Source organism: Setaria italica, chromosome II (assembly GCF_000263155.2).
Source record: "Setaria italica strain Yugu1 chromosome II, Setaria_italica_v2.0, whole genome shotgun sequence".
Lineage (NCBI taxonomy): Eukaryota > Viridiplantae > Streptophyta > Magnoliopsida > Poales > Poaceae > Setaria > Setaria italica.
This window is the reverse complement of record NC_028451.1, coordinates 41,800,995-41,828,974: the sequence shown is the minus strand read 5'-3', so window position 1 is coordinate 41,828,974 and position 27,980 is coordinate 41,800,995. Positions and strand designations below refer to the sequence as shown.

General features: G+C 46.6%; 3 protein-coding genes across 5 annotated transcripts; 1 reads left to right on the top strand and 2 right to left on the bottom strand.

Moving 5' to 3' along the window:
• Nucleotides 1-28: 28 nt before the first annotated feature.
• LOC101759006 (DEAD-box ATP-dependent RNA helicase 32) lies at nt 29-3,666 on the top strand. Its single transcript, XM_004957809.3, has 8 exons — nt 29-502; nt 776-1,051; nt 1,152-1,475; nt 1,573-1,761; nt 1,833-1,994; nt 2,218-2,693; nt 2,819-2,973; nt 3,065-3,666. Exons 1-8 carry the CDS (start codon nt 137-139, stop codon nt 3,379-3,381), a joined length of 2,265 nt encoding a protein of 754 aa, XP_004957866.1. The 5' UTR covers nt 29-136; the 3' UTR covers nt 3,382-3,666.
• A 510-nt stretch (nt 3,667-4,176) lies between these two features.
• LOC101758190 (polyadenylate-binding protein RBP45B) lies at nt 4,177-10,045 on the bottom strand. Of its 2 annotated transcripts, XM_004957808.3 has the most exons (7): nt 9,533-9,976; nt 8,405-8,885; nt 5,388-5,443; nt 5,182-5,312; nt 4,992-5,088; nt 4,630-4,911; nt 4,177-4,421 (listed from the first exon to the last, which is right to left on the bottom strand). In XM_004957808.3, exons 1-7 carry the CDS (start codon nt 9,974-9,976, stop codon nt 4,419-4,421), a joined length of 1,494 nt encoding a protein of 497 aa, XP_004957865.1. In that variant the 3' UTR covers nt 4,177-4,418. The 2 variants fall into 2 exon arrangements, with proteins under 2 accessions (XP_004957865.1, XP_022680187.1); XM_022824452.1 differs by lacking the exon at nt 4,177-4,421 and having other exon boundaries at nt 4,468-4,911; nt 9,533-10,045.
• Nucleotides 10,046-16,041: 5,996 nt separating this feature from the next.
• LOC101757777 (protein DETOXIFICATION 40) lies at nt 16,042-27,980 on the bottom strand. Of its 2 annotated transcripts, XM_022823830.1 has the most exons (8): nt 27,497-27,980; nt 26,710-27,341; nt 26,439-26,495; nt 25,743-25,865; nt 17,098-17,213; nt 16,862-16,980; nt 16,618-16,704; nt 16,042-16,344 (listed from the first exon to the last, which is right to left on the bottom strand). In XM_022823830.1, exons 1-8 carry the CDS (start codon nt 27,794-27,796, stop codon nt 16,273-16,275), a joined length of 1,506 nt encoding a protein of 501 aa, XP_022679565.1. In that variant the 5' UTR covers nt 27,797-27,980; the 3' UTR covers nt 16,042-16,272. The 2 variants fall into 2 exon arrangements, with proteins under 2 accessions (XP_022679565.1, XP_004957863.1); XM_004957806.3 differs by lacking the exons at nt 16,042-16,344; nt 16,618-16,704; nt 16,862-16,980; nt 17,098-17,213 and adding exons at nt 24,318-24,671; nt 24,937-25,023; nt 25,218-25,336 and having other exon boundaries at nt 25,627-25,865; nt 27,497-27,968.

Here is a 27,980-nt window from a genome sequence, read left to right as displayed (position 1 = left end):
TGTTTTTCCTAACCAACCTCTTTTTATCGGCTGCCCCAAATCCTGCCCCGGCTAAAACCCTAGCACGGTAACACCAGAGCCGCACGCCTTCTAGAACCTTCCGCCCCTCCTTCCCGGAACCCAAAACCCTAGCGCCATGCGCCGCCCGAAGCGCCGCGGCGCGGGGAAGCAGACCCGCCTCAGGGAGGAGGACGAGATCGCCCTCCTCGACGAATGGATCGAAGCCGGCAAACCCCGACCGGGCACCAAGCCCCCGCCGCCCTCGAAATCCGCCGGAGCGGGTCCGGCGCCTCCGGCAGCCGGGGAGTACCCGGAGTACGGCGCGTGCACGCGGTTCGACGAGCTGCCGCTGTCGCAGAAGACCAAGGACGCGCTGCGGAAGAAGAAATTCATGGAGATGAGCGAGATCCAGCGCGCCGCCTTGCCCCACGCTCTCTGCGGCCGCGACGTCCTCGGCGCGGCCAAGACCGGCTCCGGCAAGACCCTGGCCTTCGTCATCCCGGTAAGGCTCAGTCCACTGCTAAATTGATCCCTAAAGTTCGGGTGTTAGGGAAGCAGAAGTAGAAACGGTCCTAGGACTATGGATTGCTATCAGAATTTCAATTTTTTTCAGCTCTGAGGATTATGAACTGTCCCCTGTAAATTGATGCCTGTAAAACTCTGCCTGTCTAATCATCATATTTGCATGTCGATTGCCCCCTACAAAGAAGTGTGGTTGACCATAGCAGCTAAGATTCCTTGTGAGCTTACTTTGTCACGTTCTTTCCTTTTTCAGGTTATAGAGAAGCTGTACAGAGAGAGATGGGGTCCAGAGGATGGTGTGGGCTGCATTATTCTTTCCCCCACGAACGATTTGGCTCAGCAAATTTTTGAAGTGATCAAGGATGTCGAGGAGTTCCATAACTTTAGTGCTGGTGCTATTGTTGGTAAGCGCAAGGGTATTGAGCTAGAGAAGGAACACATCAACAGCTTGAATATCTTGGTGTGCACACCTGGGCGATTAGTCCAGCACTTCAATGAAACTCCCAATTTCGATTGTTCACAGCTCCAGGTCACCAGGCATATCTTGTTCTATGATAATAGTGAATGCCAAATTTGGAGATTTAGAAAATCTAAAGTGCTCTTGATTTTTTTTTTCATATGGGAAACAGATGTTGGTGCTTGACGAGGCAGATCAAATTCTTGATCATGGTTTCAAAAGTCAGGTTGATGCTATCATTTCTCAGATTCCCAGAGTTAGACAAACTTTACTGTTTTCCGCTACACAAACGAAGTCAGTTAAAGACCTTGCAAGGGTTAGCCTAAAGAATCCAGAATATATAAGTGTGCATGATGAAGCTAAAACAGCCACCCCAGATACTCTGGAGCAGTATGCCATGATTGTTCCTCTTGAACAGAAGCTAAATATGCTCTGGAGCTTCATTAAAAGGCATCTAAATTCTAAGACAATAGTCTTCTTATCTAGTGTCAAGCAGGTAATCGTTTATTGTTCCTCTGAAGAGTAAAGTGTTCCATAGTCTTATTGATCTACAAATGAATTTTTAAATTTCTTCCAATATTGGATTTGTGCAGGTTAAATTTGTTTTTGAAATTTTTAAGAAACTACGCCCTGGTATTCCTTTGAAATGTATCCATGGAAGGATGACACATGTAGTACAGCAGGCCATAGTTGCAGATTTCAATGAATCCACTTCAGTTCTGTTCTCAACTGATTTAACCTCTAGAGGACTGGATATAAATAATGTGGATTGGGTGGTACAGGTATGCCACTATTTTAGCACGACTATTTTTGCTCTATTTCTCATGCTGTAACCTGTCTGTCGCACTTGCAGGTTGATTGCCCAGAAAGCATTGATATTTACATCCATAGAGTTGGCCGTACAGCTCGTTACAATAAGAAAGGAAAATCGCTTATGTTCCTTTGTCCTGAGGAAGAAGCAATGCTTGAAAAATTGAAGGCTACTGAAAGCAAAATACCTATACACATACGGAAGGTTAGCAGTAATATTTTCTGTTTTTAATGCATAACTGGTTATGGTTGATCTATGCCAGTAAAGGCTAAGACACGCTTATCGAACGAGTTTGGTTTGATTCACAGAAATTTGACAGTTGTTTGTACCATAGAACTGCTCAACCGGTGCATTTTTATCTAAAATACTTCATCTGATGCGTTTCTTATTTAATTTGTCACTTATTGTCTTAATTGCTTTGATGTAGCCAAAGGCAGAACAACTGGAGCAGATATCTCAGAATATAGCCTCGGTGCTGGTTAAATTTCCCAATCTGCAGCAATTGGGTAAAAGGGCATTTGTTACATATCTTAAGTCAGTGTATCTCCAGAAAGACAAAAAGGTGTTCGACCTGAGCAGGTTCTCTGCAGAGAAGTTTGCTGCGTATGCTGCTTCACTTGGTCTGCCTGTTACACCCACCATCCGCTTCATAAGCCACAAGAAGAATGTGTCAAAGAAGGATATGGAAGATATTGATAAGAAACAGATCAAATCCAGCTCCAAACCTGAAGTTATCATCAATCCACAGGTCAACAGTGATTTGACTATGGATGATGGAGATGACGACATCCTTTATCCCAAGAAGCCCATTGCAGATGCTAATATGGATGATGGACTTGATGATGTCCTTCGCCCCAAGGAGCCCACCACAGATACGGATACAAAACCAGAGAAAGTTACCGAGTATGTACCCTTCAACTCATTTTTCAAACTCTTCATCTTCCTCCTGCCCTATGAATTTCAGGCTACCAAATGTCTAGTTCCAGTTATTGTTTGTTGAAGTCATGCTAATGATTTATCCTTGACAGACTTGGAAAGCCCTTAAAAAAGAAGAAACTGAAGATAAATGTGCACAGGCCAGTGGGAACAAGGGTCAAGTATGATGATGAGGGCAACATCATCCCACCTCTCGCATCTTTAGCTGAAGAAGTGGCTTTAGAACCTGTGGTTCACAAGGATAAAAGTCTGTTCTGTCCCTGTTTCTATGTTGCCTATAGTTTTGCATGAATGATGTGAACTCTAACTTCGTATTTATTTATTGTCTCTTGCTCCAGTTTCCCAGCGGTACGCAGAGATGTTGAGAGAAATGCGGGAGCACGACAAGGAGGACAAGCTCGAACATAAGAAGAGCTTGCGGGAGAAGAAGCTGCAGAAGAAGATGAAGCTGAAGCGCAAGAGGCAGGAGGAGACAGAAGTCGGGTCTGAGGAGGACAGCGGCTCAGAGTCAGACAGAGGCAGAGACGTAGCTAGCAAGGGCAAAAAGAGGTACTTCAAGGACGACGATGAAGATGATAACACTGTGAAGGATGGTGACGTTCTAGCTCAGCAGGAGGCCTTGGCGCTGAAGCTCCTGAGTAAAATGCACAGTTAAATTGGAAACTGATGGCGTGTGTTGCCATAGTGGTGGTTGCCTAGCTTAGTGAGCTCCACCCCGGAGGGTGAAATTTTGACCGTGTCGTGGCTTTATTTTCTGTTTTCTGGGAACTATCCCACATATCTAGCACATCCAGGGATTAAGAGAAAACAGTGGTAACCTGCCTTGTCGGCCCAAAATTGTAAAAGAAATATGGACCTAAGAAGTTGAGGCTTTTTTTTCTGAATTGAAAACGATGGGAAAATGACTACCATTGCAATCTAATGAATGTGTTTTACGCAATGCGGCTAAATCTTACTGACAAGTGGAAATGACATGTTTTCTCAGATCAATAAGCTTCTGGACAAAGTGTTGCTATTTTCAATTATAGCAAGAGCATGAACAGCAGTATAAGCATGTCACAACAGTATATATGCATAACACTAAACTTTGTGGTCAAAATTTATGCAAATACAGCGGTAACGAAAGGTTGATTTCTACCTGCCGCTAGCCGATTTTTCATCATTCATATAAAGACTATTGTCCTTTGTTTTGTGATGCACGGTCATCACGAAGTCACCTCAGATTTCACGCCAATAGTAGCAAACCGGTGAAGCAATAACAGGAAACTCAATTTTTTTCATAACATAAACGACGCATCGACGCATGATTGAATAGATGGGAGGTTATATAGCATCACTGTGATAGGAATGTATGTAGGTCACGTTAACTTCAACCTACAACATGGAAACATGCGCAAAAAGGCCATATCTAAAGACGTAAAGAAAGCTGACCAACGATCCAACCAAAACATCAATCTCAAAGGCGCACAATATACTTCAATAATTAAGATCTTCAAAAGAAACATCAGGAGTGCCATCATAGTTAACATTGGTCTCTAAGAGCAGGTTCAACCACGACCACGCAACTACATAACTGCTAATCTATGGAATGATTCATGAGGTGCAGTGAACTGCAGTTGTAACTCTACACTATTAATCTGATAGCTGATAGCGCTCCAAAAGTGCACAAAGCAATCATCCCCGCTGTGTTCGTCACTGCAGAATAAAAGCAACAAAGTTTATTCATCGGCCACAGAAAGTCTGACATAGGAACATGGAGTGCAACAAATTCTGGGATCACAAAATGGAACTGTCTACAAAGTTCTCTTTCATGGTTCAGTAGACAGTCTTTCAATGTTGCTTATTTTCCTGGTTCAACTCTAGGCATAAGACTTAAGGGGACACGCAACTGTTGGCATCCTACCTGCTGCAGGGGTTGCTGCGGCTGTGGCTGCTGCTGTTGTGGTGGTGGAGGCTGCTGCTGCTGCTCCTCCTGTGCTGGTTGTGCTGGCGGTGGCTGCTGCTGAGGTGCTGCCACCTGCTGTTGTTGCTGCTCATAGTTGCCATAACCAGGGTATCCATAGTAGTTTTGCACGCTTGAGTCTTGTGCATTGGGTGCACTGTAGCCATAACCTTCATAACCTTGCTGTTGGTATCCATAGTAGTTGTTTCCATTATACTGGCTGTTGGCATCTTGCTGGGGAGCCTAAGGTGATTAACTCAGGTTAGTCAATGTTATATAGCAAGCATTCAACAAAAGCTAAGATTCTACTTTCCAAACAATACCTGTTTGTTTTGAGGACTACGACCCCAAGAAAGCCGAACATTCTGCCCACCAATCAGGCTCCCATTGAGCATACGGATTGCTTCCTCAGCAGATGACCTAAAAGTATTGCAAGCCAATCGAGCAAAAAAGAATTAGCTTACAGATATCAAGTCACAGCTGTCAGCTAAAGAGCTTCAAGAATTTATGAACCTGCTGGTAAATTGAACAAATCCACAACGCTTGCCTACAGGAATCTTCACATAGGCAATTTCTCCATAAGGAGTAAAAGTTTGCCTTAGATACTCCTCATTTACATTGGAATCTAACCCACCCACAAAGACCTATTGCAAAATAGTTGGAAGATAAGGTAACAGCAATTCCTAGTTTTTTTCTTTTTCGTAAAACAGTTTACTCACTGTTGTATTGTTGGGATCATTCTCCGAAAGATTTCCTTGAGAGCTCTGGTATGCTCCTGCAAGTACAACACATATAGGTACCATCAGAAACAAAGCGGGCAAACTGATTAGGAATAGTAACTTAACATATTTAACACTGGAGACCCATAATGCCGCTGTTCTTCAGCACAAAATAATAACCTAACATATTAATAAGGAAGAAGTCCAGATTACACCCCCCATCTCTTGCAGTGGTCTGAAATTCAACCCCCAACTACAAACCTGTCTAACTGAACCCCCTGAACTGCGCAAACCATGCACACGAACCCCCCGAGCCTGCTCCACGCTAGTTTCAATCCGCACCGTCCGTCCACGTCATCTGCCGTCCGTCTACGTCAGCACAGCCCTTCAGTAGCTCTCTCTCTCTCTCTCTCTCTCTCTCTCTCTCTCTCTCTCTCTCTCTCTCTCTCTCTCTCTCTCTCTCTCTCTCTCTTCCTTCGCAGCGGCCGGGTCACGAGAGGGTCCCCTGCACAGCGCCACACCCTTCCGAATCCTCGCTCGCTCACGCATCACGACGACAGCAGTGGCGCCGCCGAGGCTGCCCGCTCGCCCCCCTCACCCCCACATCCGATGGCCCTTTGCACGCGCCCCACCGGCACCCTGCTCCCGCTGCGGGCACTGGGGACTCCGCGCGTGTGCTGCTCGCACTGGCCACGCTCTACGGCGCCCTCTTGCTCCTCGCCTACTGTGTCATCCACGTGTCCCTCGAAGCAATCAATAGTGCGGCTGAATATCTGGTCGCTCTGGATGAGCGGGTGGAGCCGTGGAGGGAGAACCGTCGGTCGAGAAGATAAGGCCGGCCACCGGTGCGGCTGCAAATATTATATTCCTTTCTCTTCTTTGCTTGTGCGCTTGTCTTCTATCCCTCCGTTTCTTTCATGCAGACTGCTAGGCAATTCTTGGGAATTTGTTTCTCTTCCCTTTTTCAATCGCAGGCATTGCTTTAATCTATTTGTATTGCTTGTCTTCCATTTTTCAATCGAAGCAAGGAACAAAATCTTGTGTATTGAGGACAAGAACATTAACTCAAGCATGCTCATGCTCAAGAGTCCACACGGCGTCTCATGCATCTGCAGTACCTCCTACAGTCAGCTCACTCAAGAAATAATACATCTCGGTGCCTTCTTCTTTGGCACTCAAAGAAGACGGGCGGCGCCGCACCTGGACGGAACATGGGCCCAAGAGATCCCCTCATCTCCGACGCCATGGATCGACGAGGAGCTCGACCAGGATAAGCTCCTGGTCCCCAGGCTCTCCATCTCCCTCCGCCAACCTCGCCGAAAGTATGGGTCAGCGGTCGGCAGCCGGGACTCGTTTTGACGCGAGAGAAAGAGAGAGGGGGGAGAGAACCACCGATAGATGGAGAAACAGGGCAGGGGGTTGTTTTAATCGGGCCTCCTTGCCGACGTGGACGCCAAAACCAGACTGGTATGGGTCGGGGGGGGGGGGGGGGTCCTGATGTCTGGTTTGAGGAGATAGAGGGTATCCATTAGACGGTTTCATAGATTAGGGTTGTGTCTTAGACTTTTGGCAGGGTTCAGGGGGGTAATGTGGACTTATTCCTATTAATAACCCAAAGAAATGAAGCCCATGTGAGTAAAGAAATAGAGAAATGCTTAGCATTCCATAGTGGTCAGAGGAGGAACGCAAGTAATCTTTGCTTCAAAGATTAGTTCCTGCATGTACTAAATTTGCTGAAACAGAAGAAAGTTGCCATAGGCCTAGCTCGACTGTCAGTACAGAGAGTCAGACACTCAGGTTAACATGACATCCTGCATCTTGTAGATCACCCCAACTATTTTCTAGAAAACCTTTTCTTGAATCACGAACTGTAAGCGCGCCACCACAGACATGAAGTGTATTCCCAATGGTTTAGTTTATCTTAAACTTTTATCTTTTTCTGTGGCATCAAGTGTAGGTAAAACATTCCAAATCAGAAACAAAAAATTATTGTGTTTCCATGCCACCCCCAACCTCCCAAGCCCAATCTATAGCAGAAAACATCTACCACAGCATCGCTTGGTCAGCAAGATCACAACAAAGATAAACAGAAAAAAACATAAATCAGCATTATTCGAATTATTCTAGAAAGCAAAAACATGAATAGAACATAAGGGTATTAAGAGCAGGCTAATGAGAGAAAAAGCATATGGAATCTGCAACATGGTACAGCATGGAACAAACCAGATAACTTGCAGGTGGAGTGCAGGCACAAGCAAAGAAAAGTGAAACCAGAAAGAGAATGCACTGCGGTTGAATTTGGAAAGAATCCACAACATAGCAAATGAGTAAACAAATAAAATAAGCTACAGGTCCTATTAGATGCGGATAGAAGAAATTCTAAATAGGGAAAAAGGAATATTAAGATATGACAGACTGTTCGAAAATTATACATATAATAAACTATTAAAAGTACTGGAAAATGATGAGCTGCTAGCAAGTTTCAAAATAGAACAAAAAGCACTGGAAGACCAGAAATAAGTCTAGATAAAGTAATGTCTGCAAGTGAGAACACATATAGCATAGTTGGCCCTCTAAAGGTACTTTAAACCAAAATCTCACAAAATTAAAACACTGACCTAACTGAGGCATGGATTACAGGAGACAGCTGAAGACATTTCCACCCTAAATGCAGATGGCATGGCATCCTGCTTTGAGAAACACGAATCTTGTTTAGAGGTTTATTACTTATTAAGTTTGCTATCCCAATTTTAGACTTAGAAAGGAAAGAGCTGGAAGGAAAATGTCTGTTTACAGCAACAGAAGCAATGCCGGCTACGTTGAGGTGGACTGTCTAGAAAGAAAACGACTATGAAAACACTAAAATCCAGCAAGAACAGTGAAAAAGATCAGAATACATAGTTGGCTTAGTTCTCAAAAAGATGCTATGATGCACTTAGATGCTCATGTCTAAGTAAGCAAGTATGAAACAACAGAAAAGGGGAATAAAAACCTATGGAAGTCCAACAGGTACATACCATTAGTTGCATATGTCTGCTGGGCATCCATATTCTTCTTGTTAGCTGCAGGTCCAATCCTCATCTGCCTTGTAGATAACATCATTCCATTCATCTCAGTCATAGCACGTGCCTGCTCATTCAAATCTCCAAAGCGCACGAAACCATATCCTTTGGGGCGTCCAGTGGGCTTGTCAATAACAACTTTGGCCCCCCTAACTGAAGGGTAGCTAGCTCTGAACACCTCTTCCAACATGGAATCGGTAACATCAGCAGCCAAATCACCAACAAATATTGTGTGATCAGAACCATTGTCCCCACGCTTATCCCCAGCGCTAGCGGATGCCCAGTTTAGCTTAAAAGCCATGTCAACATTCGGCATCATCCGCCCATTGAAGTTCATCAGAGTATATTCTGCAGCAGCTCGGGTGTGAAACTCAATAAAACCATAACCTTCAGACTGCCCATTCTGTTTGTTCCTTATAATTTTCACATTGGCAATCTGCAGTTACTTGATCGTATTAGCACCAATAAGAAATATTTTAACAAAAGGATTATGCTCTCCATCACAAAACAAACAGTAGATCAGCTAAGATTCACTATAAGAAACGTGTTATTTAATCCAGACATTGAACTTCAAAAGTTGCAAAAACAAACAGAGTATAAATTGACCTGGCAACAAATTATCAATCCTGGTATAACATCGAAAGCATAGCACGTTATTGTGTTACAAATCTTTATATAAGCTTGTTATAAATTAATCAACATGTTACACTTCAATTGGATGATATAAGAAACACATTGCAAATTGCACATAACAGAACCATAGCATTAGAAGTTCAACATGATGAACAGTACGACCTAGTGCCTACAGCCTACAACCATATAGTGATATGCATGCTTGATGCTTCCGGTTCTTAAAACCTAACATCTCGATTAAAATAGTATGCAATGAATGCGTTCCTTAGCCCCTCAAAGGAAACACTTTACCAAACAGTATCCAGAACCAGAATAGGTAGGAAACATAAATAAGAGCATCGCATCAACCAAGTCGCACGGATATCACAGCTAGATCAATTATATAAAAGCGTGTACCCTGAGATTCGCAATTTCACAGATCTCGGGGAGGTAGGGAGATAAAAGTATCACCTGTGGCGCCACGGGCGCGAAGGCGTGATAGTTAAGGTAGCTCTCGTCCATCCAGTACTGGAGATCTCCGATCCAAAGAGACCTGATCTCGCCACTTCCCGGCGCGGTCCCGTACTGTGGCGGCGGCGCGTACTGCTGTGGCGGAGGCGCGTACTGCTGCGGCGGAGGAGCGTACTGTTGGGGTGGCGGCGGAGCGTACTGCTGGGGCGGGGGCGCGTACTGCTGCGGCGGGGGAGCGTACTGCTGCGGCGGCGGAGGATACTGCTGCGGCTGGCCCCACGGCTGCGGGGGCGGCCCCTGCTGGTAGTACTGCGGCGGCTGCTGCTGCTGGTAGTACGGCGGCGGTGGCGCCTGCTGCTGCGGAGGCGGCGCCGGCGCCCCAGAGCCCTGTGGCGGGGGCGCGCCCTGCTGCCCGTTCATCGGCGGCTGGTGCGGCGGCTGCATCGCGTCCCCGGCAAGGCGGAGAAACCCTAGGGTGCGCACGCGAGAGCGAGAGGAAGGGCTTTGGAATCTCGATGCGGGGAGATAGAGACGAGGCGCTCATGGAGCGGTCGGGGTTTTATTGGGCCGGGCCGGGCCTCTGCAACAGAATCTGTTCCGGAAGCATCTTCCGGTTCGTAACGGGCCCGGATGGGCTACGATTTCAATGGTGTCCCGAACTCCCGATTCCCTTTGAGAGGAGTTTGTTCATCGCCGTTAGATCTCTGATCGACGGGGTAGACATGCGGATGAGGGTGAAGGTCGAGGTCCTACCTTTTGCTTGGATCCTGCTTAGTTTGAGCTCGAATTTGGAACGGAGCCTGATCTTTTTAAGGGAAATCATACTTCATTATCATCTCGAGTATACCAATCTACTGGTAGAACGCTCAGGCAATCAATAGCCCATGGAAAAAAAATGAGAGTCTATGATATACTGATTCCATCCTAAGGTTGATCAAAATTTTCTTATGAGGGCCGCATGTGCAAGAGAGCATTTAATTGATGAGTGAAATATATTTTTTTTTCAATATTTTGTTTCATTCTTGTTGTTTCATAAGCAATAGTACAAGCAAGATAGCATGTGTGTTGAAAACCTATTTTCCCTCCATCTTCATTATTTCTTTGCCACCTTATTGGGATTGGGCTAATGGGTGTATGTACAAAAATTAATAATTTTTTAATGCAAACCAGCCCTTAACTTCCTTCAAAACCCTACTTAAATAGCTCAGCCACCCTGTTAGCACACACATTAAACACTGATGAGCAAACTTAGTTTTTATCCAAGCATCATGCCTACGTGTCGAATTAGCAGGTGACATGCACACCGTAAGCTGTTATGTTCTCGACAACGCCCTTAAAGCGCAACTGCAGCAATCACCTTAACATCACAAACATTATTAAATCTTGAAAAAATCACATTAAATTGTTAAGCAAGGGTGCTCCTATTTTGGTATATCCGCAATCTCCGTGCACACCAAAAGTATGCTAAGACCATCACGACATGTCTTTGCCTATTGGTCTATGCCATGATGCACCTCAACAGGCGCGTTCAAGACAAAGCCGACCCACCAGATCATGCAGCTGCTTGTAAAGACCGCATGCAACAAATCGCAGTGTTCAGGCAAACTTCAGCGCCGTGCAATTATTGAAAAAACCAAATAAAAATGTTTCTACGCTTCTAACTCGTTTTTCTTCTGAAAGGAAATTAGTTTCAAGCTTGGACTGTTTTATATATCTAAACAAAGATTTCCCGCTTTGACGGACAAGACGACCACCAATCTCTGCCCGACATCGCTGTGCTGCTGACCTCTGAATCGTCCATGGCGGCTTGCGATAAGGTCATTAGGTGATCACCTTGTTTAGTGCCGGAGGAAGACGCCGCGCTGACGCCATCCGGCAGCTTCGGCCGTTTCTTCGTGAGAATGGCCGCCCGCCGTGAGCTTGACGCCTTGGCGCCATGCGTCAGCGATGCCAACCCCCGGCTGCTTAATTTGCTTTCGAATTAAACCGATCGTTCTCCTTTTCCTTTTTGTTTGTTTCCTTTTGGATTTTCAATTCAGATAGCATCTTTTTATAATATAAAGAAAACACGTTCATATCAAGCGTTTTGCTAAGCCTTCGATTAGAACTTGAGCTTTCCAACAGTCAGGCTGTTTCTGGCAGATGTCCTTGACCGATGGGAGACACGAACACGAGTAGCTTAGTTTATAAACTTTCAGTTCAAACGCATTTTTAAACATGTTCAGTCAACCGTTTCATTTTCAGACTCTTAACTTTCCATCGGTTTTCTTTTCTTTCAGCACGGCCTGCATTCTCCTTGCCAAGTTGATGAGGTCATTTTTATCATTATTAGTAGCTGCCGTAGGCGAAAGACCAGTTGCTTAGATTCAAGATGATCATCATTGTGTGTTCAGCTATTCTACGCCAAATGGTCAGCGATCCAGCATGATTTGGACCAGGAATCTGCTCTCTCATCTACCATAAACAACCGGTCACTCTCTTTTCATGTTGCACTGGACAGGCCACATGCTCTCATCCGTCAAAAGGGTGTCCAGTCTCTTCCTGACAATGCTGAGTTGCTGACCACTGAATCATCGATATGCGATCGCCTTGTTTAGTGCTGGGAGAAGGTTCTGATGCCATCCGGCTTCGGCCATTTCTGCGTTGCTCCCCAAAATTCGAGATTTCTAATTCAAAAGGCATTCTTTTTTTTTCTGACAAACACACACGTTGAAATCAAGCGCTTTGTTGGGCCGTTCAAAGTTCGAACTTTCCGACTGATATTCAGTACATTCTCTCTTTTTCCTGTCAAGTTGATGACGATGCTATCGGTTTATGATGATCGGCAGTTGACTCTGGAGAACTTGAGTTGCTTATCTTCAAATCTTTTATGTTTACTGTGCGGTCAGCTGTTCAATGCCCCCCAAAAAATTAAGGCAGGATGAGTTAGACAAGGAATCTACTTTCTCCTCTACCATAAACAACCGATCACACTCTTTCTTTCGCTCTCAACAGGACACATGCTCCAATCCACTGGTTTTTAGGTATTTGTTAAAACAAGTGTGACTTCTAAGTTTGCCGCTTCTGTTGTTGAACCAACTTCCAGAAGATGAAGGAAAAAACACAAAATGCATGAACATAGCACAAATTTATTTATTGCAGAAGTGGAATTTATCCGCAAGTAAATAACTGAAGATTCGGAGTTGCATAGAAGAAGAGTAGGTAAGGTGAGAGATTTTTTTATCGATCATGTCAATCCTGCTCCAGATCAGCGTGGATAGCAAACCATACTGCAGAGTTCACTTACACACAAATACACAAAAAAAAAAGCAGATCCAGAAAAGGAGGATGCTTGGATACAGAGATTGCTGGATTATTGAAAAAGATTGATCAGACCATGATACAATGTACCAGAAACTAGCAAAAACTATATTATAAAGGAAAGAAATTAGTGGAGAAATAAGAAATCGCTGACTTCTGCTGAACTGGCAGAGCAGGATTCCAGAACACCGCATGGCATAAAAATGCAAAACCTGAACAGTGGCATTGCTTGATTGCTACTACTATTACACATTTTTTTGTATGTATATGATTCCTTCCACCACCTAATTAAACAGATACAGATTGTGATCCCAAACCTCTCAGCAAAAGCTCAGATGTTATCAGCCATTGCTTTGATCCACACAAGAACACCAAAAAAAAAACATGGGACTTTCTTTCTTTCAGAAGCGAGGCATCATCAAGAAGGCTCCCCTGATCCCTGCTGACCTCCGAGCGCGATGAGCCTCCTCAGGTTCCTGAGGTGCCTCTGCAGGGTCCGGCACGCCCGCACCCTGACGCTCCGGACGGCGAGCCTGAGCTTCTTCAGCCGCACGCCGATCCTCGCCTTCACCCGCGCCAGCGCCGGCGGCCGGGACCGCGGGCTCTTCTCCTCCAGCACCTTCTGGATCAGGTACTGCGCCCTGAGGTGCCGCGCCTCCTCCGCGTCCACCTTCTCCACCTTCGCGTACGCGAACGGCGTCGGCGCCCTCAGCAGAAGCATCTTCGTGATCGACGCCGCGTTGTAGCGAGGCAGCAACAATGGCGACGGTGCGACGAGGAGGATGGGGAGGAGATCAGGAGAGGGGTTCTTGGTGTGAGCTTCTTGCAGCTGGCCGTCTGGCCTGGGACGTGCGTGCCTGTTATATAGGCTGGGTGCCTGGGCAAATTGGTAGGGCTCCTGCAGGCTGGCTCCGGCCTATATTTTTTTTGGAATTATTGATGAGGTCATGAGAGTATTAGTTGGACAGGCCGTGCAAATGTTCATAAGCATTGTTTATTTCTTGCCTCTCCAAGGTTATTTTTTTATAATCTCTTGAACCATTTTGCATTTTTCAAGCTCATGACAGTCGACAGATTTGCCAACAACGATGGACGACATGGTCACATCATTCCTAGAGGAAACTTCAGTCACGTCTCGGTATCTCTCTCTGTCTCTCTCGTTGAACAGAAGAAGAGCACTTTCAGATTCATTGGTCTCAGAAAAATCTAGGCTGTAATTCTATACGTGACGAACAAATTATGAGCTCTGAATGCGATCTCCGGTACTCGGAGAATTTTGGGCTCCCATCTGATCTGAAACGTAGTTGTCTGTCCTTTTCTCCCTTCAAACAGAGACAGAGTACTCCCATCCATCGATTCCAAATTTCTTCAGGCATTTAAACTTCAACTCCGGACCTTGTGAGGTACCACGGTGCTAGTGTGGCTGCGAGGGTTATGTGCTTCCATTCCATGTTATCATCAAGCCTCAAACATAACAGCGATGGATTTGAAATCGAAACAACTTGAGTCCGATAAGAACAGGCGAAACCCGGGCCAGTTCCAACCCAATTTAACCATAAGGTTCATCCCCAGTTCTGGTTTGAGAATTGAGATACATATGTCAGTAGTAGCCATTTCCAAACTTCATCACTGGATTGGCTGAAACATAAAGCACTTCCCAGAACACTGTACTTTTTTAATTAAAAAAAACTATTTCCCCCCCCCAGCTTCTCGTCAGAATCTCAACCAACAGGAGAGGCCCTTTCCGAACCGGCCTCATCAGGGATTCCCGTTGCTGCCAATCAACGCGTGTCAAGGCTGTGCTCCGATGCAAGTCAACTGATGATGAGGGCATAAACGATAGCGATCGTCAGAGACAAAACGCACCCGGACCTAGGCAGGCCTGCACTAGATGTCTCGCTTCGCGCCTGGAAATTATTGGCTTTCTGATGCATCGCCCAAAGGCCAAAAAAAAGTCAGCTTCTGACCTCCACCATCACCTAAACATGCCGCCCCTGCCCGCACTCGTGACTTGTGAGGTCACTGAAAGAACCAGTTGAGGCATGGACCCTCTTACTAAATTCAAGCAGGTCAAAATGCTAGCACATCCCGGCAAAAATATTTATTTCAGGTCATCCTACCTTTTTTTTTATCAGCTGATTCTGTGTTGTTTATCATCAATGCTTCACTTCTTGCGCTAGCTTTTGAGGTGAGTTGGTTCGATTAACGCTTACGAGTTACCGGTTGGATGAAAAATAAAATTGCTCACAGATTCTCAATCTTGTAATACTGTTGTACACACACAATTGCCAGCTCAACATTGTTCATCTGAAACCCTGCCGTCTCAGGCCTGAATTTTGTCATTTTGGCTCATTGGAATATCCAGCTTTGCAGAAAAAAGGAATATACTTTCAGAAAGCACAGCACGGCCACGAGGCCATAAGATATGCACATAGTGGTGGACGCCTGATCAGGTCAGCGAAGAAAACTTCTCCTTGGATTCACACCATTTGTCCAGGTGGTGAGAGTTAAAATAGCTCTAGTTTTCTGTTGACGAATTTGTGTTGAATTTATCTTCTGAACTTGTGGCTCCTCATGTATCAAAGGATGAGGCAAGACAAAGCCTAGCGTCCATTTGTCTCTTCGGTTGTTGCCTCCTGCAGCCTTCAGAATTTCTAATTCCAACCAGGTCTGCAGCCTGCAGGGCAATGCTAGGGTTCATGGACTAAACAATTTCAGTGATCGTAGTAGTTTCATTCTAGTGTAGCATTCAGTAAGGCCACTTGCAATATGCCTGGTAAATAATTGTACCAAAGGATTAGCAAAGCACTGCAATTGGTGCCTCAAATTAGTATCATTAGGTGAGGGCAAAGGATTAGCTTGTGGGTTCTGAAATAGCATGCATGATCTCATATGAAATTGACTGCACCATGCATCATTGCATTACTGATTCTTGTGGTCTATAATTGCAGTAGCAGTGGCTGATGAGATGGTTCCGAAAAAGTATTAGAGATCAGATCAGCATGTTTGGTTCATAGCCACACCTATGCCAAGATGTTCATAGACCAAACAATTTAGTACATGTTTCTTTTTAGGGGAAAATAGAGAGAGACAATTTTACTAACTGAAGCGAAGTCCCTTCATTCTAGCACTTATTTATTAAGACAGCTTGCCATATTTATTTGTAATGATTGTCGCAAGAATAATAAAGCATTCTGGTCGGTGCCTCAAAAGGGTATCACGACTCATAAGGTGAGGAGGAATAGTGTGCCAGGTCTGAAATAGCATGATCTCATATGAAACTGACTGAACTACACATTAGTGCATTACTGAATTTTCATTTGAGTGGTCTATGATTGCAGTTAGCAGTGGCAGATGAGATGGCTTCTAAGAAAAATATTGGAGATTTGGATCAACTTGCAGCAGCATGTTGACTCTCCATCCACTCCTAACATCACTAATCACTCCTTGTTCGCAAGAAGAGGCTGCCTTGTGTCGTCCCACTTATCTAGTCTTTTCCTCGCTTCTTCAACCTACATTCAGGAAAAAAGGATAAAATTACAACTCAAAAGTTCCCTTTTTTTTCCTTATTGTGCAGAATTCAGATAAGACTAATTGAACAAAAAAGATGGCCACACAATCGAGCAGGCACTTGTTTGGAATAATTGCCCTAAAATAGCGCATCGGCGCATAACTTAGATGCGGCCTGGCAGTCGGCATGTGAGGTAGATTTGAGGATCATCTGTCAGTGAAACGAGGCGGCTACCGAGGCGAGGAATATGATGATAACCAAAGGTGTTTTTTACCTCCTTATTCCAATCAGTTCTGAACGTGATCCAGATCAGAATAAGTGTTTGCATGAGCTTGCCCCCAATCATGCCTCCCCACAATCCCTGCAACGCAAGATCCGCTTTCAGACTCGCAGATGGCTTAAGGACAAGTGCCCAGAGCCGTTTCTCAGTTGACTCCAGAGCTCATAACCAACAGGTCAACTGGAAATGGGCGGCGAGTTTGCAATCTCCGATGAACTGAAGCACTGAAGCAGTGTACCTTAACGCCAAAGTCAAACTTGAATCCAAGGAGCACACCGAGGGGTATGCCGATCAGGTAGTAGCATCCAATGTTGATGTACGCCACCGTTGCTTGCCACCCACATCCAACGGCCACACCTTCGTAAATTCAGTAAAAACATTGTAAGTACCACCAGTTCATCGTTTAGAATTCAGAAACAAACTCAGGTAAGAATCTTTTTTAGCCAAAAAGGCAGGTAAAGAATCTAGACTCACCTGATAACACGGGCTGGATGCCGCAGACCGCAATGGTGCCGACGAGCAAGGGGCACAGGTCGGCGACGGCGCGCGAGACGGCCTCGCCGCCGGTGAAGATGTAGCTGAGCTTGTCCCTGAGCAGGAAATAAAGTGACGAGGCCAGCTACGGCCGACACGAACGCCGACACAGCGGTGACCATCCACGCGGAGAAGGCGGCGGACCTAGGGTTGCCGGCGCCCAGCTCGTTCCCGACTCGACACTGCAGTGCAAACTTCTTCAGATCAGAATTCATAATTGTTTTTTTAAAAAAAAATCATTTTCAGCGCGTTCTTTCCTGCAAATCCAGGTATCCTACTGTAGAGACACATGGGAGATGGGGCTGTGAAGTCTGAACGCACGGCTTGGTCATCACATAGCCGTCGCATCGATCGCGTTTGCACATGTGGGTTTGGCGGCACCGGAGGAAACCGTCGCTGAAGGTCTTCGGAAGCACAGAAGACATGTGTCTCTACAGTAGGATACGGTGAGACACCGTATGATGCACTGTCTCGTTTTCTATCAGTGCATGGGGCAGCGTACTGCTGGCCGTTCTCCGCTTGGGCTAGGCAGCTTGCCGTCGAGGAGGATGAGCACCTGGCAGTACCAGACCTCGAGCACCAGCATCACCGCCGACGCGGCGGACAGCTTGGCGAACCCGGGCAGGTCGGCGAATGCGGCCCAGGTGAATCCTGCACTTGGGGCTCCACACGATGTAGACGAACTGGCCCAGCACGAGCACCCACCACGTGAGGCTGAGCGTGAGCGAGGCCCCGAGCAGGTCGAGGCCCATCCCGTACGTGGCGAGCCAGCTCAGCGCCACGTGGCGAGCCAGCTCAGCGCCACGTGGAGCGCCAGGCTGGCAGCGAGGATGTAGGCGCTGGGCGCCACGATGCTCTGCGCCTGCAGGAACTTCTGGATGGGGCAGTTGGCGGCGAAGGCGAAGATCTGCGGGACGAGGCCGTAGGCGAACTGCGGCGGCGCCGGCGATCTCCGGCGACTGGCCGAGCAGCAGGAGCAGCGGCTCCGAGAAGGCGTAGGCGACGGCGAGCGGCACGCCGGCGGCCGTGAGCAGCACCGTCGCGCGCTGCAGGTACACGCCCAGCATCTCGTACTTCTCGGCGCCGTACGCCTGCCCGCACAGCGTCTCCACCGCGCTCCCCATCCCCAGCTGCACACGTACGTAAGCTTATTAGCTACGTTCATGTACAGTATACATGTGTGCATGTACATATACGCGTGCGTACCATGAGGCCGTAGGCGAAGAGCTGGATGCCGTTGTTGCCGAGGGAGGCGGCGGCGAGCTGGACGTTGCCGAGATGGCCGCAGAAGATCTGCGTGGACGACGTGGTCGCCATGGCCAGCATGTAGACCGCCACGGCCGGCGCGGCCAGTGGCGCCAGGAGCCGCACCTCCAGCGCCGCCGCCAACGCCATCCGCCGCGGCCACGGCTCCGATCCGCCCTCGCCTTCGCCGGCGCCGGAGAGCAGCGCCTCCAGCCGGCCGTCAGCGGCGTCACCAGCGCCGGCGTGGTCACCCGCTCGCGTCCCATTGATGGATTGATTGATGGCCGGGCACTGCACTGCTTGGGAGTCCCTGGTATATAGCCAGGTGCGCTGCGGCGCGGCAAGAACCGAAAGACCTTTTCCGTGTGCTCGTGCAGCATGCTCGTGATAAAATTACAAGCAAGAATCAAAGGCTGACGCCTCGTGCTCGATCGGCGTCTTGCACGCCGCAGAGGTGAGAGGACAACCGTGGCGGGTCAAACTGAAAGGCGATCAGCTGATCGCCCATTCGCGCGCGAATGCAGCTTTCTCGACAGATTACTAAACCGGTTATCATCGACCCGACTTAATCGAAATAATTCCGATAATTCCCGGTACGCGCTTCGAGCATCATCAGGAACAACCCGCATACCATAAAGATTTTTACTTTATGGCAACCATCACAACGATACACATGAGAGCAATTTTTTAAATTTTGTTTACAAGATTGGATCATCTTAAAAAATTCATAAATTATAATTACAACATATAAGCAACTAGAACATGAGAATTTCACCAATTAAAGTGAGATTCTTAACAAACTTTAGCTTAGGTCTAAGTGGCTATCCTAACATGTTTTTCTTAGATTGAGAGTTAAAACGCAGCAGAAATATAAAGTAATAATGTGCAACAATGATGTCCTTGCCCATAAAACACCACATGCACAAGATTAGAGCGACATCCACCATTCATCCACATTGGTAGCTCCGATGGAATGAACATGGCAATCACTCACAAGAAAGAAACCTGGAAAACAACTTAACAGCATCACGTAAATACATTGCGTACTTGCAGAACTTACCCATAATACTACACATTTGGTGGATACATGAGGCTTATCAAGTTTTAACATTAGACTATACAAATGCTAGCATAATTTATCAAGTGAATAAGCAAAAGACATATCATCTACTTTCTCTATCAAGCACCAATACAATTGCATAAGTAGTAAAGTGATCATGTTGTCATGAGCCCAATCTTCCATAAGCTCTTCACGAAACTCTACGTTAAACTTCAAGTACATGAGCGTGCTCTTTGACCAGGAGCACGGCTATTGCAATAGATTATAACCCTACAGGGTGTACAACTTTTCCCGGACAAGACGCAAGACCAACGACCATACCCTTGGTCTAAGATAAGTGTTGATTCATGCCCCCGACCATTTACGTACCCACACCCAGCTATGAACGAATGACCGGAAATGTATAGATGCACCGGACACGGCCGATCACACCTCATCACATCCCGCGCTGAATCCGATCAAGGCAAGGCACGACTTATGCTACTTGGCTTACCATTTCCATATTAAATATGCGGTTTCTACAAAATAGTGCTTAAGTATCACAGCGATAATGATCGGGCCTTAACCAACTCAAGCCTATGCCACTTGGATTCCACTTTCAACATGGCCCTAACACACTTGCTTAAGTCTCAAATCATCATTCATTTTGCTCATCTTTTATGCTTTCTCGACTACTCAAGCATAATTAAGCAAACATCCAAATTCTCACGAGTGGTGGTGACATTGCCATCCCTCGACTTCTACCGAGAACTAAGCATGGCTAAGCAAATATATCGAGATTTCTAGCATACATACTTTCTCTAAATAAGTTGAGCTAATTCCAAGAGTTAACTTGTCTAGTAGGTTCTACGCATTGCATATGTCTAGATAGAGCTAAGCCCATGCACAACCATTAATAAATAATAGCTTTCACATTTAGAAAATATAGTTGAGATACATAGGTGCCTGCCTGAGATTGGTGCTCCAAGAACGCAACACTCCGGGACGTCGTTCTCTAAGAAAAAGATATGAATGCATGAATTAGAAAATATGCTATGAATGGACATGCGTATGAGATACAATGATTCATGAGAAGTAAAGACTAAGATGATTTCAATTCATCAAGCAAGCAATTAGAGGTTAGAAGTAGGGCACACAAGCACAACATAGAGAGAAGGCATTAAAATAATAAGCCATACACATGCATATAACATTCTAAGTCAAGTGGTAGTATAAGAAGGTTATTAACACTAGTTGTGCTACTTTTTTAGTTGCCATATGAACTATCATATAATTAAATTGTCACAAAAGTAAAGCATCAATTAAAGTATTTCTTGATTGTTATCAATATTAAATAATTGATAATGCTCAAGTAAGCTAGTTAGTAACACTAATTAATCAACATTAGACAATTCAAGAATTAATGACAAGCTGTAGCATCACATTGCTAAGGCAAGGATTATTATTCTAGTAGTTTATAACATGGAGGTTTCTAATTATAAAGGCATAGCACATTTATTTAATAAATTGCAAACTATATAAATACATGACTACTTCATGAGTGTTACCCATGTTATACAATATATAAGAGTCCACCAAAGCTAACAAAACTAGATTATTAATTTTGGAACACATATGTACTTATTGTGCATTTTACTAATTAACTAGGTTTAAGCAAACATAGCTACAACTGTATCAATCTACACATGATTCATACAAACAAACACTTCTACTAGATGATACATGTTATATGAAAACTAGCAAAGTTGGTTTCATAACTTTTAGACTAATAGAGAATTAACTATGCAAACAACAAGATAAGCATATATTTAATTAAACAAAGTAATAATCTTTAGAGCAAACATATTTTTAACCGGTACTAAACATCATGATGAAACTAGTACAATTTGTTTCCTAATATTTAGAGTATTAGAGAATTAGTCATGTTTTTAACATCTCATACATAGCAATGCGAATCTTAGGATATTATGAGTACATAGAAGAATATCAACTGTTTTTATCATACAGGTACACCAATTCAAAGCATCTAATACATGATAGAACATTTAAATCCTACACAAAACAATGATATATTCACGTTTTCCGTCAATGGCAGAACTGTAAATAACTTGTCAAGTTCCCGAAAATGGCATTGCCGGTGATTCCGGCGACCGATTGCAGTGGGGTTTGATCCTAGAGCTTCCTTAGGTGATGGAGATTCAGTTTTAGATCATAGCAATGACATGCACAAAGGTTTGAACAACATGCAACATCAATGGAGATAACCTTCCATGTAGGTTAATGGAGTAGCTTCCAATGAAGGAGAGAGGAGGGGGAAACCATAGGGGAACCTCACAAAGGATGGGAAATAATGATTTAGAGAGCCGCAAGTTGGAGTAGAGCGGCGATGGAGGAGATCAGGCTTGGACTTGCTTCACCAAAGTTGAGGAAGAAGAACCCGAAGAATAGCTTGTTGCAGGCTGATTCTTGCATGGGGGAGATCGACGTGGATGAGGGGGAGCTCATCCATGGCCTAGCCAAGGCTTGGCTGGTCAGCTCCTGTCTAGGGCGATGGCGGAGACGAGCAGCAGCAGGAGGAGTAGCAGAAGCTCGAGGAAGAAACGAGAGCGAGGGAGAGAGAAAATAGGAGGGGGAGCCTCGGGGGTTTCGTGGGGAGGGTGCGGACGGCATCAGGCGCCTGGTGGACGGGCTGGAGGCCGCGTGGCACGGGAAACAGCCAGTGCATCATGGAGAAAACGACGTCAGGCGGACGGAACGAGGGGGAATCAACACCTGCGGAGATCTCCGAACAATTTTACGGAGATTTCTGGAACTACGGAGTTTTCTAGAAAAACTTACGAAGTTTCCGAGAAAATTTCGGAGAATCCGCAAAAATCTTCGGATACTCCGCAAAACATGCGGAAATTCCGCACAAAACATCAACAACAGCTATTCTAAGAGTTTTGGATGGATTTATGAAGATTAAAGGAAGAACGGGCTGCCGGGACCGAAACGAAACACACAGAACTGATAAAAATGGCAATTCAAATTGGACCACCTAGAGATCTAAAAAAATCATGAAATAAATCAAGGAGATAGTAAATCAAGGGCGATCCATTTTGCTCATAGCTGGCATCATTGCTATTGCAGGTTGAAATGAAAATTCTTCCCGGAATGTTATTTTGGGGTTTTCATGTAAGCTGTTTGACCTCAAGATGGTCTCTAAAAATCTAGGAGAAGTTACCTAAATTCATGTTTTAAGAAGTACTAATTTATCAAGCCATCCCATAGTATAGGTTCTATAGTAGAAATCTAAGTTGCTTCACAAGGTACATGTTAAAAGTCAAGTTTTTAGTTTAATTTCAAGTCCAATGGTAAATTAATTGGGCTCAAAAGATGCAATGATGCTAAAGATGATGCACATGTACACTTCATGATTAACTATTTTGGTTGTTACAGATTAATTGGAATGTCGTATTTGAAATGATACCGTCTTAGAATATCAACAACCATACCAAATTCGTATCCTACACATCGTGGGGAATATCTACCGTCACCCGCCAGTGTCTCTGTCTGTTCGTCTCGGTGCGATCGAGCCCATGCATGGACAAGTACGTCAAGTAGATAGTGTACACTACACTGCCACCGTGATTGCATTGTTCGTAACCGAACAGAGCACGGTGGCCTCCGGATGCGTCGTTGCTGCGCGCCATCAGGGAGAGAGAGGCGTCAGGAGGGAGACCCTGTTGCAGCAAGCTTCACCGATGATCCCTGGCCTCCGCGCGCGATGAGCCTCCTCAGGCTCCTGAGATGCCTCCGCACGGCGCGGCGGGCGCGCACCCTGACGCCACGGATGGCGAGCCTGAGCTTCTTCAGCCGGACGCCGATCCTCGCCCTCACCGTCGCCAGCGCCGGGTGGCGCCGCCTCGGCGGCCTTGCTGCTGATGCCGTCGCCTCCACCAGCACCTTGTGGATCAGGTACTGCGCCTTGAGGTGCCGCGCCTCCTCGGCGTCCATCTTCTCCACCTTGGCGTAGGCGGCGGCGGACGGCGTCGCCGCACTCGGCAGCTGCATCTTATTTTGCGATCGCGACAGCTTGGTAGCAGCGACGAGCCAGGAGGAGGGGGAGGAGAAGGAGCTTGGTGGTATGAGCTCTTGTGTGCCTGTTATATAGGCTGCCTCTGCCTGCACCGGCAACGTGTGTAGCTCTGTCCAGCAGAGGCTGACTCTAGCTTACGATTGTGTGAGTTTTTCAAGGTCATTACGGAGACAAAAACGATGGATCGCACGGTTTCTGGAGTGAACTTTTGTCACACGATCACATCTTGCCCCTCTTTATTTGGTTCTCTTCGATTTGAGAAGGAGAGCAGTTTAAAGCCTTGGGTTCGAAATTTCAATCTGTACGAACGATGAGCTTTCGATGTGATTTCCACTTCTCCAGTACGAGAAGAGGATTTCTGTACTTTCCATGTGATTTGAAAGGATGCTGTACACCTTGCAATTTTTCTCCCCCTTCGATTTCATGAGATGGAGGGTACTAATATTGATGGGCTTCAAATATCTGCTCGCCTTTAAGCGCCTAATCTCTTAGTAGGTACCAGGCTACCAACAGTGCTACCGCAAGAAATTCACACGGACTAGTTCACCAAACCTTCCACTTATGGGACGATGCTTCGGTGCAGTACTGCACGTGCAGTGCGTGGGCTATCCGAGACCCTACGCTCGGATGGCCCACGCGTCAGTGGCAGTCACTGCACGTGCAATACTGCACTAGATCATCGTTATGGGGGTTGGGGGTTGGGAAGGATGGGAAATAACCTATGCTTGGCGCATCGCACACTTATACGTGGATCATGATGTAAACATAAAGGAAATCTGAAAATAACCTCTCTCATAATTCATTTTATACTATTTAGCATGATATTAGACGAGAAGAATTGCTTGTGAATTCTGAAATTTAGCACGATCTCATAGGAGAACCGAGTGAACTAGTGATCACGACATGTTCCCGGGAAAAAAAAACTACGCATCAGTACATCTCTGAACTGAGTGGTCTATCATTGCAGTTAGCAGCGGCAGAAGGGATGGCAACTGAAAATATACTGCAGACTGGATCAACTTGAGCTGCATATTGGTTCGTCATCCACTCCTGACATCATCACTCCTTGTCTGCGAGAAGAGGCTGCCTTGTGTCGTCCCACTTATCTAATCTTTTCCGCGCTTCCTCGACCTAAATTCAGATGAGAAAAGAAAAGGGAAACAAGTTATTGCAAAACAGGCGGACTGCATTTTTTTAGTGCCCAATGCAGAGAAGACCAATTAGAGATCCCAAGTGATCACACGAGCATGAACTTGGTTAGAATATTGCCCTAAAATGCTGCACCGGCGCATAACCTAGATACGATCCAGCAGCGAGATAGATTTGTGGATCATTTGTCAGCGAGACGACCGTGGTTACCGAGAGGACTGATGATCATCAAAGGTGGCTCACTTACCTCCTTGTTCCAGTCAGTTCTCAACGTGATCCAGATCAGTATAAGTGTTTGGATCAGGGTGCCCCCTATCATGCCTCCCCACAATCCCTGAAATGTGGTACAGATCAGATTGTCATAATAACCTCCGTTGGGCTCTTTTACGGTACGGACAAGTACTCATAACCGTTGTTCAGTTTCTCCAGCCGACAACTGATAAGTCAACTGAATATGGACAGTGATTTTTACTATCTCCGATGGTAGAAATCAGATTTAAAATGTAACACGTTCAGAATCAGCCGTACCTTGATTCCAAAGTCAAACTTGAATCCAAGAAGCACACCGAGTGGAAGGCCGATGAAGTAGTAGCATCCAATGTTGATGTAGGCTACCATTGCTTGCCACCCACAGCCAACGGCCACACCTTCATCAGTCCAGTGAACAAAATATTCAGTGTCAGCTGATTTTGAAGTGAACAGAAGCATCACTCAAGGATTCCAGATAATCTGCTGGCTCAAAGATGAATAAACCGAAGTTGATTTTCCAGTGAATTAACATACGTCAAGCTGAAGGCCCTTAAACAGATTCAATCTAGCTAATAAACCTTCGAAAAAACCATAGGTCTGAACTCTGAAAATACTACACTTAACGATCACTTCAAGTCAAATAACAAAAAAATGAGGATAAGGAGAAGCACGCTTGCTGAAACCTTACCTGACAACACGGGCTGGATCCCGCAGAGCAGAATGGTCCCAACGAGCAAGGGGCACAGGTCGGCTACGGCGCGCGAAACGACCTCGCCGGTGGTGAAGATGTAGCTGAGCTTGTCCCTGAGCAGGAAAGTGACGAGACCGGCAATTGCTGATACGAACGCCGACAGGGCCGTGACCATCCACGCAGAGAACGCGGCAGACCTGGGGTTGCCGGCGCCCAGTTCATTTCCTACTCTCACACTGCAGTGCGGAACTTCTTCAGACAAGAGTTCAGACAAACAAACTCTTGATACGGATAAGACTACCGACTTGAGATCCTAAATCTGGTAAATGGAATTTAAAATTTATAAAAATCTGTTTATTTGCTATTTCCAATGCGGTGAAGATTGTATAGGAAATTGCACTGCATTAGCATTGGTAGAACGGCATCTTCTTGTGCCTCAAACTACGGCATCGGCAATGCATGGAGTCACTGCATACATGGCATTCCGTTTTTCAGCGCTTTCCTGCCGGTCAGGGCATGGAAGATGGGACGAATGCGTAGTTTGATGATGCAGGTAGGGCATGTGAGTGCAACATCGGAGGAACTGAGGAAGCGGCGCTGAACTGTTGAAAGTTTTCAGAGACATGTGCCCCTAGTGTACGGTGAGGTACTGTGCAATGTAATATTTCACGCATTTTCAGATTTCTGTCGGTTAGTACATGAAACAGGGGACTCGCTAGATGCATATTCTATCCATAATGTCTTGTATTTTTTTAAAAAAAATTGTCCCCAATAGGTGAAAAATACAGTGAGATAAAGGATGAACTAACCTGGCAGCTGCATTGAAGCCCACAGAGATCATGAACACCCATGACTGGATCGAAGTACTGCAGACAAAATGAGGAGCAAGTAAAGTCCGTGCAGACATTTGTTTTTTCAAACACGGTAAAATGAAATCAGTCAGCAAAGGAAACAGTTAGTTATTGTGGCCCAAATTCGGACTGCAGTTTTTCAGTATTTGATTCAGAGCTTCCATTTTTCAGTTGAGCTTGGGATACTGAAAAACGAAAAGAGTCGACAAAGGAAGAAGTGGGTACCCACCAGACAGTGAGCGAGTCCAGCGCGACCTGCGGGTCCGGCAGCATGCCGGCGAGAAGGATGAGCACCTGGAAATACCACACCTCGAGCGCCAGCATCACCGCCGACGCGATGGATAAACCGGCGAAACCAGGCAGGTCAGCGAAGGCGGCCCAGGTAAATCCAGCCCACGTATCCCTGCACCGCGGGCTCCACACAATGTACGCGAACTGGCCCAGAACAAGAACCCACCACGTGAGGCTGAGCGTGAGCGAGGCCCCGAGCAGGCCGAGGCCCAGCACGTAGACGGCGAGCCAGCTCAGCGCCACGTGGAGCACGAAGCTGGCGGCGAGGATGTAGGCGCTGGGCGCCACGATGCTCTGCGCCTGCAAAAACTTCTGAATGGGGAAGTTGGCGGCGTAGGCGAAGATCTGCGGGATGAGGCCGTAGGCGAACTCCGCGGCGGCGCCGGCGATCTCCGGCGACTGGCCGAGCAGCAGGAGGATGGGCTCCGAGAAGGCGTACATGACGGCGAGCGGCACGCCGGTGGCCATGAGCAGCACCGTCGAGCGCTGCAGGTACACGCCCAGCATTTCGTACTTCTCGGCGCCGTACGCCTGCCCGCACAGCGTCTCCACCGCGCTCCCCATCCCCAGCTGCACGCACGTACACCGACCACTAGCTCATCAGCTACGTCGTCTACGGATGCACAGACGTATACGTACGTAGAGCTGTACAGTATACATAATGTGTGTGTACGTACGTATACGGTATACACAGTGTGTAAGTTGCAGTAGGGTTGCGATCGTACCATGAGGCCGTAGGCGAAGACCTGGATGCCGTTGTTGCCGAGGGAGGCGGCGGCGAGCTGGACGTTGCCGAGCTGGCCGCAGACGATCTGCGTGGTGGACGACATGACGATGATGAGCATGTAGACCACCACGGCCGGCGCGGCGAGGGGCGCCAGCAGCCGCAGCTCCAGCGCCGCCGCCGCCGCCATGCGCCGGAGCCATGGCTCGGAACCGCCGCGCTCGCCGTCGCCGGCGCCGCCGGAGAGCAGCGCCTCCAGCCGGCCGTCGACGGCGTGGTGGTCACCCGTCGTCCGACCCATCGATAGAGAGATCGAGATCTCGATCGTGACGCTGATGCGTATTCCGCGGCGGCCGCGCGCGAGCGCAAGCAAAGATGTTTTGGTGCGTGGCCGCGTAGCTTGTGATAAGATCGTACGGCGATGTGTTGTGCCGTGTCGCGCTCGCGCTCGGTGACGACAAGATCTTTTTGCATTATTAGGTGAT

Excerpts from the sequence above, each read along its gene's own strand:
- LOC101759006 (XM_004957809.3), top strand. The coding sequence starts at position 137 with ATGCGCCGCCCGAAGCGCCGCGGCGCGGGGAAGCAGACCCGCCTCAGG. Across the intron at positions 1,052-1,151 it reads TCGATTGTTCACAGCTCCAG|ATGTTGGTGCTTGACGAGGC; the intron begins GTCACCAGGCAT and ends TATGGGAAACAG. Across the intron at positions 1,995-2,217 it reads TACCTATACACATACGGAAG|CCAAAGGCAGAACAACTGGA; the intron begins GTTAGCAGTAAT and ends GCTTTGATGTAG.
- LOC101758190 (XM_022824452.1), bottom strand. The coding sequence starts at position 9,976 with ATGCAGCCGCCGCACCAGCCGCCGATGAACGGGCAGCAGGGCGCGCCC. Across the intron at positions 5,444-8,404 it reads GCAGACATATGCAACTAATG|GAGCATACCAGAGCTCTCAA; the intron begins GTATGTACCTGT and ends TTGTACTTGCAG. Across the intron at positions 4,912-4,991 it reads GTAGTCCTCAAAACAAACAG|GCTCCCCAGCAAGATGCCAA; the intron begins GTATTGTTTGGA and ends TAATCACCTTAG.
- LOC101757777 (XM_022823830.1), bottom strand. The coding sequence starts at position 27,796 with ATGGGTCGGACGACGGGTGACCACCACGCCGTCGACGGCCGGCTGGAG. Across the intron at positions 26,496-26,709 it reads CTGGACTCGCTCACTGTCTG|TACTTCGATCCAGTCATGGG; the intron begins GTGGGTACCCAC and ends TTTTGTCTGCAG. Across the intron at positions 16,981-17,097 it reads CATCCAGCCCGTGTTATCAG|GTGTGGCCGTTGGATGTGGG; the intron begins GTGAGTCTAGAT and ends GAATTTACGAAG.